The 13,559-nt window shown below is 37.2% G+C and overlaps 1 protein-coding gene across 4 annotated transcripts in view; it reads left to right on the forward strand.

The window, feature by feature from the left end:
• The window catches only part of TRIP4 (thyroid hormone receptor interactor 4), a 45,961-nt gene that overhangs the window by 4,616 nt on the left and 27,786 nt on the right, over positions 1–13,559 (forward strand). For 3 of the 4 annotated variants that reach the window (XR_005008938.1, XM_036734642.1, XM_036734643.1), the window contains exons 4-9: positions 4,349–4,561; positions 6,667–6,745; positions 7,491–7,620; positions 9,627–9,842; positions 10,817–10,943; positions 12,707–12,894. Coding sequence is in view for 3 of the 4 variants with exons in the window: in XM_036734642.1 (XP_036590537.1) it covers positions 4,349–4,561; positions 6,667–6,745; positions 7,491–7,620; positions 9,627–9,842; positions 10,817–10,943; positions 12,707–12,894 (953 nt within the window). In the remaining variant the exon portion in view is untranslated. Of the gene's footprint in view, positions 1–4,348; positions 4,562–6,666; positions 6,816–7,490; positions 7,621–9,626; positions 9,843–10,816; positions 10,944–12,706; positions 12,895–13,559 lie in introns of those variants that run through there. The other variant, XM_036734644.1, reaches the window with a different exon arrangement.

Genomic DNA, 13,559 nt, shown 5'->3' on the forward strand with positions numbered 1-13,559 from the left:
TCTATACTGAGTTCTACAGTATAGAGAAGTAGAAGCAATGCCTAGTAGAATTTGAGATAGAAAAAAGAAGCCCTATTCTAAAGTGTTACTTTTTCAATGAAGAAGATCCATAAGTATTAGTGGGAGGAGTGTAGAAAACTACCAGTCATTATAGAACCTTCCTTATATGAGAAAGCTACTTGACTGTACCGACTAAGTGTAATTGCTAAATTATTAGCTCTCTAATCAGCTAGATTATCCAACACCTAGCACAGTGCTTGATACATTGTAGGCACTTAACAAATGCTTGTTTATCAAAATAGGGATCACATGGAGACACAAATTCAGAGGTTTGAGACCAGATCATTATATGGCTGAGACACTTCTAAGGAAAGGAACTTGAAATGCTTTCGGGAAATAGTATTAATATTTATGAGAGCATGTTCAATAAATATTTAGTTATTAATTGCCTTTCTGAGGTTGCTAAACTGTGTGACCTTGAGAAAAATCATTTAATTTTTTTGGGCCTGAGGTTTTTTATTTATAAAGTAAGAGGGATTAGACTACGTGATCTTTAAGGTCTCTTTCTATTCTAAAATGATGATTTATTATTATTTCTCCCCAAATTAGCACTGAACACTAGACTCAACCATGATATTAAGATATGGGTATTTAATTAGAAATTAGCCATGGAAACTAAGGTCCATATTTGCCAACCTATCCATATTTTTCAGTTTACCCTAAGCTTTTGATTACTTTCCTATTTTGCCCTAACCTGCTGAGTGATATCACTCATTTACCATTTACTAATAAATTCATTTACCAGTACACACTGAAGAGGCATCTCTTCATCTCTTGTGAACATCTAGAAAAAGTAGTAGTAATCATTATATTTCACCATGGCTTTATTGATACTTGGTCATTCCAAACTAACCTCATTTCCTTTTTTGACAGGGTTGCTAGGCTGATAGGAGAATGTTTTAGAGATAGTTTAGCTTTCAATAAAGCTTTTGAGAAACCTCTCAACAAGATAGGAAAATGTGGGTTAGATGATGAGATAAATGAATTTGATGTTTGTTAAATGACTGGACCACAGGAATTAATAGCTTGATGTCACCTTGGCATGAAATGTCCAGTTGAGAATTACAGGTATCTGTCTTTGTCATGTGCTTGTTAGAGATGGCATACTTAGTAAATATCAAGTTAAGTATCTTAAATTTGTAGTTTACAGAATAGGAATCCAAAAAGATACAGAATTGATGGCCTGAATAGAAATAAGATGAAATTTAATAGGAAAAAATGTGAAGTCTTACAACTGAGTTTAAAAAATACCAACCTCATAAGAGCAGAGTGAGGAAGGTATGGCTAGATAACCGTTTATCTCAAAAAAGCATGGGAAATTTTCATGGATTGATAATTCAGTATGAATCAGCAGTGCGATATGATAATCAAAAAAGCTAATGTAGGCTGGGCTTATTCTGAGGCATGTTGTCTACATGCAAGGACAGAAGTCCTTCTCTACTCTGCCCCATTCACAGCATAGCTAGAGTAGTATTCATTTCTGGCTGTCACATTTTAGGAAGAACATTGACAAGCTAGATAGTGCTAAGAGGAGGGTGGCTGACTCATATGGTGAGGTAATGGGTTACTCCTATGCCTTAAGGTTAAAAGAATAAGGCATGTTTGTCCTGGAGAAGAGAAGACAATGGGGCACATGATACCTGTCTTAATTATTTAAAGGGTTATCCTATAGAAGAAAGTTAGATTTGTACTGCTTAGTCCCAGAGGACTAACTAGTAACTAGGAGCAATTCATGAAAGTTTCAAATAGGCAATGATATGAAGAAAAACTTCCTAATGTTGAGTTTTCCAAAAGCAGTCTTTGGACTGCTTGGGGAACAAATGGGCACCCTCTCCTTAGAACTCTGTAAGTGAAAGAAGACCACTTCTTGGGACTTGATAGTGAAGATTCTTGATCAGGGATGTGTTGAACCAGATGGTTTGAGTATATAGGTTTTGTGTAGTGTTTTTAGAAATGTACCATATGTCTATCTTTGGCTGTATTTTTGTAATTGGTAGACAGATTTGTTTAAAAGCAATATTGTTGTGTCTGTCCTTTGTTTTCGAAGAGGACCATGGCATCAGCAAAATGATGACATGACTTGCAGTTGACTTTGATTTGAGTGAGGGAGGGCTGTGCGAGGTCACCAGCCTCACTTTCTCCTCCAGAGCCATCTGGATCTAATAATGTGAGAAAAAAACGGACAGTGATTTGCCTCGGGGATACCACATGGTTGTGGAAACCTCTAAAAAATCGTTCCTCCTAGACTGAATTTAAAATTCCTTAAAGCTTTTATATATTCAAGTTGTACTTTCAAAAAGTACTATAGGAAAGAACTTTTATGAAATAATACAGGAAGTAGAAACAGTAAAACAGTTCATGTGTATTTGTATTAACTATAGTTTTATAAAAGGGAAAACATACACAGTAAATGCACAAAGAGAATGATAAGGGACGTGGAAAGACTTGGGTTAAAGTAGTTCCTCTTGATACCCCCTGTGAGATCTTGGGCCAGTCACTTTAATCTATCTGGGACTCAGTTTCCTCATCTGCTGAATGAGAGGGTTGGACAAAATATCCTCTGGGGTCCCTTCCAGCTCCAAATCTAAGTTGTTAAAGATATTTGTATCTTGAAATTGATTTTTAAAATACAAATAGTATCGAATAGGTTTTATTGTTTAGAGTTCATAATAAATTATTTAATAAAAATAGGCCTGTAGGCCTGTGTTACCTTTCTGAAAATATGAAAGTATGCTAATGAGATATAGATATATTTTTGTTAGTTTTAGACTCCACGGTAACACAGTGCCTCACAAAAGGGAAAAAGGAAACCCTAAAACTTGGGTTAAATATATGTGAAGAGAAAGTAGACCAAAAATAATTAAACAAAGAATTAAAGTTTGTTGGGAGGTAGTAGTGAGGATTCTTGGTCAGAGATAGGTTGGGATATAGATCATTTGATAGCTTTTAGAAATGCTGGTGAGAACAAAACTATTTACCTGGGAATTTATGCTCCTGCTCAATTCTCTATCAGATCTGTATAGCATATATAAAGGAATATGAAATAGAAGCTATGAAAACAGGCCTTGCTTCATTTTTATTCATTGCTTTAGCAAATAATTGAGTGCTTGCTCCATTCAGAAGCTTGCAGAAAACTATCCTCTCCTACCCAGAGTAGCATTTGATTTTATGGAAATGAAATGTAAGTTCCTCACAGGCAGAGATTTTTTTTTTTTGGCCTTTATGTCCCTAGTAGTAGCGCAGTGGCCAGTACAGATGCTTAATAAATATTTCTTGAATTGCTTGGCTTTTTATGGAGGCAAAAATGCAGATTTCTGCCTGTAGAGAAGAAAATACAACTTATTTTCTCCGTGTGTTTGGAGGGGATTTGCAAATCCCTGAGAAGTAAAGATCTTATTAATGTATACTGCTGTCCTTTGAAAAATGTTGCTTCTTGTATTGCGAATATGGGTAAACAACAATTTGTTTAAAACAGTATTTTCAGGTTTACCTCCTTGAGATACAGTTGTCTTCTGGAGGATGTCTTTATACCTAATTTTTTTTTAATTTTTATTTTTTTTTCCCTAATTTTTTTAATAGAGAGAAAAACCCCCTAAACCAGCCTTTCTGCTTTGGAGAGTGGGGAGTGTCACATCTCATAGTCACCAAAGAGTTTTCTTTGATATAATAACATTCCCAAATGTCAGAAGTGATTTAGGTTTTATCACTAAGGGCTCTTAAAGGTAAAGATTTTGATTTCAAAACTGCTGGCTTAAAAGGGAAAGAAATGAAAAGGATAACAGCATAATGATAGTGGAGACCTCCATGGAGCTCTGTGCAACAGATTTGAAGAGATGTTTCAGAGTTCATCATTCCCTTTGATTTGTATGCTTGTCTCTCATATCCATGAATACATCTGCTTTTAAAGGAATTCATTTCCAGTGATCACCTGTTTAGCTTGTTAAAGAGAATCTAGTTCTCCTGTGCATGAAGAGGTAATGCTTAGAACTTTGACTGTCAGATTACCATCCTTCAATAAACCTAGGGAGAACTGTTAGTGAAGGGCACTTATTAACTAACTTCTGTAAGAATTAACCCCTCCCCCATACCTTGGTTTTAGAAAGCTTTCTTATCTATTTGATCATTATTTCCTTCTTCAATTTGGGAGAAAGTGATTTTTAGTTTTTGAGAAATGGATGGGAGGTGGGGTTCAGAGTAGTTCATTGGGCAGAGGTTTCTTTTTTCCCCTGGCTTCTAATTATGGCCTTTGGTTACATGTTAAGGCTATTTTTTACTGTTTGAAAATTAGGCACAGGAGATCACCAACTCCTCAAAGAAGAAGACAAAGTATGTTAACTTGTATACAACAGAGGGACAAGACAGGCTTGCTGTCCTCCTTCCAGGACGACACCCTTGTGATTGTCTGGCCCAGAAGCACAAACTCATCAACAACTGTCTGATCTGTGGGCGGATTGTCTGTGAACAAGAGGGTTCTGGACCCTGTTTGTTCTGTGGATCTCTGGTAAATATTTCCTTCCAACTTTGGTTTTATTGAGCTATCTGTGTATTGTTATGGCTAATTTGACCTAGAGAGTCAGTCAGTCAGTCAGTCTCTCTGTCTCCTGTGTGAGGTTCTTTGCTCTTCTGTCCAATCAGTTCTAAAATGTTTTAGAATTATAGCAAGGACTTGATTGGTCCAGTTCCCCTGGTTTTGTATCCTAATGCTGATGCCGATCATTTGTAAGCTTTTCAAGCAGCAGATTATTCAAAGATCAGAGTCTGCATCAGATTCTTTTATAGTTGGAGAATTTTACAGCATTAGAAGTTGGAGCATTGTTTGTCGCAGTCCTCAGATATTAACCATTCTTCTTCCTAAGGGAGCAGTCACACTGGTGTCATAATGATGTAGTCTTAAGAGCACTATAGCCATTGCCTCCCTGGGAAGTTCACTAGTAGAGCTTTGAAATGTTTGTCAGCTGTTTCTGGGAGAATGACCTCAGGAACGTGGAACTAATGGCTTTCTCACAAAGACTCTAACAAGGAACTGAAGGGCAATGCCTATTGATCTGCTATCCCTGCTGGTGGGTGGCAGCTGTGGCATATGGCATCATTGAGGAGGATATACATTAGGATAGCTTTGTTGTCCTTTTCCTATTTTCCCCTATTTCCTGGAGGACAAATCTATATCCAGTCATTCATTGGAAAAATGTAATGTCTACCAATAAAATTGTTTATGAAATGTTACTAAGTCTCTTCCCATGTGGACTTCTCTCTCTAGAGAAACACCCTGCGGCTCCTGGCAGGAGCTTTGTGTTCAGGGGAGGCAGCTGCCGGGAAGTGCATTGTTTACTGATAGGTCCCACGGATCTTCTAGTTCAGGAAGCACGATAATGTAAAGCAGATTTGCCTGATTCCTTGCAGCTTTTTACAAACTCAACATAGAATTTTGTTTTTTAACTAAACCTTTCTCAGCCTTTCTTATTACAGTTATAGTGCATTTGTAATAAACACAGCTTTTCATTTGGCTTGCTCAGTCTAAATGTTTTTTAAGTAGGATGTCTGAAAGCAACGAATCTAGTATGATTTTTTTCATTGGTGGAGACAGCATGGTATAGTAGAAAGAGAGCTGGATTTAGAGTTAGAAGACACCTCGATCTTAATCTTGCCTCTGCTACTTATTTCCTATGTGACCATGGTCAAGTTATTAAACTCTCTGAATTACAGTTTCCTTTGTTATAAAATGAGGATGCTACCCTGTGGTACTTACATCCCAGGGCTGTTGAAAGTATCAAATGAGATAACATGAAATGTACCTTGCAAATTTTAGAGTACTATATAAATTTTTACTAAAACAGCTTTTATCATTGGCTCTGCCAATTGATTCTATTCTTTGTTTCTTCTGGCAAGACCTCAGTACCTTCTCCCAGTTCATTTGTAGGATTGATTTAAAAGCCATTCTTCAGAATTAGAAACTTCAAAGTTAGATGTCTGAGTTGTCCCTAACTACATAAGGTAATGTCATTTTTTAAAGAAAAGCATAGCAAAAGTTATATAACCAAATTCATATTAGGTTTCCTTAAAATTAGCTACCCTGGTAGAACCTATTGCAACGTTACTGCCTTTGCTCAGGGCACTTCTTGGAATTAATCTTTTAGTATTGCATTCAGAGCCTGTGGCAAATTGTTTTTAATATCTTCAGTGGTCAGAAAGCTTAATATTTTCAAGGTGAATTTGTTTTGTTTTTAAAATTAAAAGTCACTTGGCCTTTGGTCTATTGAGTAAGTTTGATGATCAAGTGGGTAATGCTGTTTTGATCTCAAAGGGTGTGTGGTTGTGTGGCCATGAGATTTATTTTCTTGTGTGATTCATACACTGACTTTGAAAACAGTTCTAAAAAAAATGAGTTTAGAAATTACTTTGAGCAATTAAAACATTATTGATATAAGCAAATAGCTTTCCAATATTACAGCTTCAAAGGGGCAGAAGTCATATGAATGTATAAATTGTGGAATGTACATTTTTGACTATAATCTTCTGTGTAGTTTAAGGTTAGTTGTTTGCTGTATCAGGAAAATAGCAAAAATTAATTAAATTGTCTATCTCTGTTACCATATTCTTGTGCTATAGGTGTGTACTCGAGAAGAACAGGACATTCTGCAGCGTGATTCAAACAAGAGCCAGAAGCTTCTGAAGAAGCTCATGGCAGGTTTGCAGTCATCTTATGATAGCAGTGGTGAAGGATGAATCTTATATCATTGTCCATTTGGTGCATCCAGGTGTGCAGGATGGGACTGATTTATTTTTGTGATTCACAAGTTGTTCATTCATGCCTTCATTCAACATACTTTATTGAACAACTACCTGGTATAGGCCAGCACCATGAGCACGTTCTCTTTACTACTCTTCTAGCCTCTTTGGCTGTGGCAATGGCATTCTCAAAGATGAAAACATCCTTTTAAAGGAGAGAACTGGTCAGACTTTGTGCAGGCTTGGAATATAAAGGGAAGGGAAAGATGTTGGTTTTTATTGTAGCAAATGCCTTTTCTTCCTCCCCTCCACATACCTTTTTTGGATCTTAGTCTTGTTGGGACACATGATCTTCTTTGGGGAAGTGCGTATTTGTGGTATTTTCTTCTACACTGACCTGTACCCCCTTTTTCTGTTATTCATTGTTCTTTTCAAAAAACAGAAGTGAAATATTTAACAAAATTTTCACATAATTATATGATATTCAGCTGCATTTTCTTGTTGTTAAATTGTTTAGTATTTTCTTGATCTTCATGCCTTCAAGAGAAGGGTACATAAAGCTTGATTTGATTTTTGGCTTTTTTCAATGCAGTGAATTCTCTTGGGTGTCTAGAGGCAGTTAGGATCCTGCTGTGGGGTGAACTGGGATGATTGTTATTAAGTTTGTGTTGATCGACATACCTGCTTTTCTTGTTGCCTTACAGGAACAGAGAATTCTGGTAAAGTTGATGTATTCAATAAGGATCTACTTCCTCATCAAGAATCTCGGATTAAGACTGGTCTGGAGAAGGCTGTAAAGCATAAAGACAAGTTGCTAGAGTTTGATAGAACCAGGTATGATTTTGGTGGAACAGCTGATATTAGTGAATAAACAAAAACAAACTAGTGCTGGCTATCTTTAAGTATGAATATCTCTTTTTTTTTTTTGGAGGGGGGAAGGCAGGGCATTTGGGGTTAAGTGACTTGCCCAAGGTCACACAGCTAGTAAGTGTGTCAGTTGTCTGAGGCTGGATTTGAACTCAGGTCCTCCAGACTCCAGGGCTGGTGCTCTACTTGCTGCTCTAGCTAGCTCCCCCGGGGTACAAGTATCTCGTGGAATACAATCATTTAGCAAATAACTGACTGGCTGTAGATCACGAAACAGTTTTCATTTGAGTGGAGTTGGGCACATAGCATACTTAGATGGTTATTGTTTTGTTTTTGACTCATACTGATGTAGTATAGACCTTCAACCAGGTGAAGGAGACTCTTCTGCCCTTTTACCTTTTTTATTATTCGCAAATGTCAGTTCCTGAAAACCGATTATACTGATAATTTGGAGTTGATTACATTTTATCCTAGTGAAGCAAACAGAACTTCCCAAGTTGTTTCACTTCTAAACTAACACGGAATGACCGAACTCTGTGAGACCTTGAGATATTGAAAAAAAAAGCAGTGCCCTGAGAAGTCATGAATCATTGGTGGAATCTTGGTCTCTGATGCAATATTAAAAAGACCAAATTGTACAAAGATTGCCTTCTTGACTCCTACGCTGTCATTTGGCCCACTGACAGTTCTCATCATTTCTCCTTGGAGACAGATTTTTCAATTTTCTAGTTTTGCTGTTGATTCCTGCTTTTCTCATTCCCTCTTACTTTTGGCAAAATGCTTATTTTAAACTGAGTTGATAGTAGAGAATGCTTCAGAGTCTACCCTTCCCCCTTCAGGCAGCCAGCCCACTTAGAACCTATCTGATAGAGTCACTTGTGCCACCCCCTGAGCAAATCCTTCCTGGGTCTCTTCTTTGTCCTACCTGGCCTAGTAGTCTCTTGCCAGCAATGACTTCTTTTCAGTGCAGCATTAGCTATCTGAAAACTTCAGCTCAGATTCAAAGCCATCTGTCAAAACCACCAGAGAAATAATCAGAAAAACATCTTTACTATAAATAGAGTGAACACTATTCCCTCTGGCTTTAAAATCTATTATGGGAGTGATATTTAATACTTTTGTTTAATCTTTTATGGAGGATTATTACTATGCTTATGTTCCATACTTAGTATCATCTTTTATTAGGATTGCAACTGTGCTGTATGAGGTATGTATTTCCTGGGAAGTAGGGACCAAGAAAAGTTTTTTGCTACCGATGTTGCTATTCCACTGTCTTGTGCTAAGGGCCTTAGGTGGCTCCAGGTATGGAATGTAGTAGTATAGTTTCAGTACGACTTTACTGGAAAGGTGCCCTAGGTGGCTTTAGTCTTTATTTTTAAGGGGAGATTAAGAAATTGTGAATGAGTCAAAATCAAAGGAACAAAGTAGCACAGAGTTTCTCGAATTATAGGTTTTCTACTGACAACTTCTGAAAATTAATTTCCAGGTTTTAGGTCTGGGAAGGAGAGTGGAAAATAAAACATGGGCATCCCTCTGTAACACACACATACTCAGTTTGAAAAGTACTACCTTAAAGTTTAAATTTTTCAGGCTTCCAATTTTGTAGTAATGGTATTTCTACTAAATCTGCATATATCACTAAGTTGTAATTCTACTCTAGCTAGTTCTGTGACATCAGCCAAATTACTTTACCTCTTTAGGTCTCAGTTTCTTCATCTGTAAAATGTAGGGGTTAGAGTAAATGTTCCATAAGATCCTTTCTAGCTCCAGAAATTTCTGACACCACCACCTTAAAGAAGAACCTGGCTTTTGCTTTTGTTTTAAAATTTAGGTAACCATACTTCAAGTTGTTATACGGGGATGCCATAGCGTATCACGATGGTAATAAATGAGTTACTTTGGACAGTTCCCACAAAATCATATTCTTCTTGACAACAGATGCTCATGGTGCCATGTGTTCTCTCTTGTATTAGTGTTCGAAGGACTCAAGTCATTGATGATGAATCAGACTACTTTGCTGCAGATTCCAACCAATGGCTGTCCAAGGTAGAGCGAGAAGCTCTGCAGAAGAAGGAGCAGGAACTCCGAGAGCTGCGCCATGCCTCCCGCCTCTCTAAGAAGATTACCATTGACTTTGCAGGAAGGCAGATTCTAGAAGAGCAAAATTCCCTAACAGAGTACCACAATAAGTGAGTGGGCAGCTCAGGGAAAGGTTTGAGAGAGATGAGCAACCTGACCAGTCATATTTTATTGTAGCTGAAACCTTTTTGATAATCAGGGCGTGTTTTTAAGCACCCACTGATACAAAGAAAAATATGGTTTCTTTTTATAGTCTAGTTGGAAAGACAGAGGCTAAGCTATTTGATGACAAAGCAATAACAGTAGTTGCACAAGCCACACTGTCTTGCATATTTCATTACTTTATAATTACATCTTCATGTATATGTGTGTATATATATATGTGCGTGTGTATGTGTGTATATCTATATACCTATATAGTGCATATTTGTTACTTTATAATGACATCATATATATAGAAGATTTGTATATATACACGTATAAATTACTGTATATGTAGATATAGATAGAAATATAGATATCTAACAGTACACAGTATAATTATCATGTTAGTGATATAGGTAGGGAAGGAGGAATAGCTGTAGGCTGAGAATATCTTGGAAGGCTTCATGGAGAAGGTGAAATTTGAAGTCAGTGAGTTTTGGATTCAAGCCTCTGAAGTAGTGGGATGACTTTCCCAGAAGGCACAAGTAAGTGAAAAGGCATGTTAGGTTCTTGGGACAAATAAACTAGTTTGCCTAGAATGGCATATTCTTTGGAATCCAGATAACTCTTCTTCTCATTTTACCATTGACAATAATTATCCTTTCACCCATTCAAATGGATATTTGTGAATGCCCTTGTTAATTTTTTTTAACTCTAGATTTGTACATCACTGAGGTTGACTAGGGACTGTGGAGATATGGGTTGAAAGGTGGAAGAAAAGAAAATAGATGGTTCCTAGAAATCTAGATTTCACTGTTAAAGGGTTATATAGTGATAGTTCATGACAAAATTAGTAGGGAGAGACTGAGAATAGAACTGAGGGATTGTGGACAGCAGCTTCAGTTAATAATTACCTAGCTCTTTTGATTTGTTTTTACAGACTGGATGAGACCATACAGGCTGTTAACTCAGGAGCCTTGAGTAAGTCTGTAACAAAACTAGAAGGACCGTCTGAAGAGCCTTTGGGAGTTCTAGTGAATCCACATATGCTCCAGCCTGCACCCTTGGTGAGGACATGTCTCAGTTGGCTTCTAATGAGAGAGGGTTGGACTCAATTGTCTCCTTATACTTTTGATGTCAGGTGCTTTACTCATTGTTTGCATATAGCTTTCTTCTCTTGCCCAGCTTCCTCTGGGCTTGTCTTGTGGTTCTGGGTAGCTTGTTTATATCATCATCTCAATTTCCCTGAGGAGAAGTGGGGCTTGTTAATCTCAATAGAGATATGAGTAACTATGCTTTACTTTTTTCTTTGATATATATATATATATATATATATACATATATATGTGTGTCTTTGATATCTTTGTATGAAGCTCTTTCTGAATTGTTCCAACTGTCCTCCCTTCTAAACTATCTTTTGTTTAAATACTTTGTATGTATTTGTATTTATTTACTTTATATTTATGTTTACATATTTTTATATGTACTTCATGTCTCCTTCATTGGAATATTAACTCCTTGAGTGCAGAGATTGTTTTATTCTTTGTGCTTGTATCCCCTGTGGCTAGAACAGTTCCTGGCACATAAGAAGGGCTTATTGATTGCTTGATCAATAGAGAGCTGGCCTGGAAACCATAAAGTCCTGAGTTACCACTGATATTGACTGTGTTACCCTGGGCTAGTCACTTAACTTCTCAGTGCCCCAAACAGCTAAGACCCTAAGATGTAGAGAAGGAAGGTGCTGACTTACACTGGTAGAGGGAGTACCCTTACTTGGTAGTTTGCCAGTGAATTCTATGTCTATTTTTCTAACTAGACTTATGTTGTCCTCAGTGAATGTCTGGCAATGCAGGAGGAGATTTTTTTTTTAAATAACTTGTTACCTATGAGACCAGATGGTTAGCTGCTGCATTTTTCTCTGGTCTTAGCACTTATAATGTAAGTATGTGGCTCTATCTTTTTGTATAGGAAGAGACATGTGGGCCAGAATGTTGAATCTTTATTTAGGTGGTTTACTTTTTGGGGAAATTGCCCAGAACCCAGCAGTCTCCATCATTTTGATATACAGGAAATGGAAAGGGTTCCTGCAAGCCTGATTTTCATACGGATGTGCTGTTCTTTAGAGGCAGGGGGGCTAGGGCAGAGACTTTTGGGGGGATAATTTTAAGATTCTAAACTTAATAACAAATGTAAGCATTCAGAAAATCAAAAGTTTTAAATCATAAATAAAGCCATAAGCTCCAAACTATTAACAATCTTTAAAAACTATTATTTTCTTAAAGTTTGTACTTCTTTCTGAACTCTTCTTTGTATTTTTCCCTGAATTTTGACTATATTCATATTTGTCATTTCTAATTGTGTAATAATATTTTATCTTCTTAATTATACCGCCCTTTATTGATTCATTCTCTTATTATGCCATCATTGGGTCAACAGGTATGATCAGATTTGTAAATTTTCTTGTATATTGTTTTCTTAAGGGATTGCATTAACCTATAATAGCCACTCCAGCAGCTGACACAGACACTGAGAAAATACACTGCCCTTAAAAATGAAAAGGGAATGATGGGCTTTTATGTCAGACTCTTGTACTTCCATCACATATGTACTGTCTCCATCTTATCCTTGTTAGGCAAAAATAAGATAGAAATTTCTAGGAATTATTCCCAGTATGGTCCCTTTTGTTATTGGAGTTAAGAGCTGGTTGATAATTTTCACGGGAAGTATCCAGTTTTTTATTAACTTTTTGACTCATGTAAAGATCATCAGAGACTACCACACCTCTAGTTAAATTAAGCCTTACACTTTCACCTTTTTTTTTTTTTTATAGTGGGTAGACCAGACAAGCTCAGCCCCACAGAGGAAGACTCTTCTGTCAGCAGGTTCTAATGTAGAGCTCAGCTCAGAGAGGAGTCGTCTTCGAATTCAGGACCGAGAATTTCAGGAAATCTCTGATGATGGTTGGTGCCTCAGCATGCACCAGCCCTGGGCCTCACTGCTTGTTAGGGGCATTAAAAGGTAATAATGGCATCCAGGAGAAAGTAATCATGGTATTGAACGTGGTTGAGAGCTATCTTTCTGCTGTCACCCTGTTTGTGATCCTCGGGAGAGGCCATTACATAATTCCTTTGGAGGTGCTCCAATTCCTGTACGGACTGTGTAAAACACGATGGGGTGAATTCTAGGTACTGCCCTCCGCATTTTTCAGACAGAGAAACTGAAACCCACAGAGGTAGATTCCTGTCCTGCCAGTGGAAGGACATAGAGTACCATCCCTTTCCATTCTGGCATAAAAATCCTACTTTTCTTGGCTTTGTTTTTGTAGCATATATTGAAGCACCCTGTGCACTTGTTCTTGTCACTTCAGTTTTCAGGTTTGTTTGTTTTTTTTCTTCAGAAATTGACCCAATTTGTGTATTTTTCTATTTTTCTTTTCAGTCAAAAGGAAAAAAAATTTGCTTTGGAATAGCTTTTCTTTAGGAAAAAAAAGCTCTGGTTTGGGGGAGGTATTACAGGATGAGGCCATATGTCATAGAATTAAGAATTGGAATGGAGCTAAGTGGTCATCTAGTCTAATGCCTTCATTTTACCAGTCTTGGGTTAAGTGACTTGCCTACAGACTCCCTTTATTATTCCCATTTTACCTTTTTTCACCTGATTTCTGGTAAGCCTAGTGGAAACCG

The sequence above is a fragment of the Trichosurus vulpecula genome, chromosome 8, assembly GCF_011100635.1.
Source record: "Trichosurus vulpecula isolate mTriVul1 chromosome 8, mTriVul1.pri, whole genome shotgun sequence".
NCBI classification, from domain to species: domain Eukaryota; kingdom Metazoa; phylum Chordata; class Mammalia; order Diprotodontia; family Phalangeridae; genus Trichosurus; species Trichosurus vulpecula.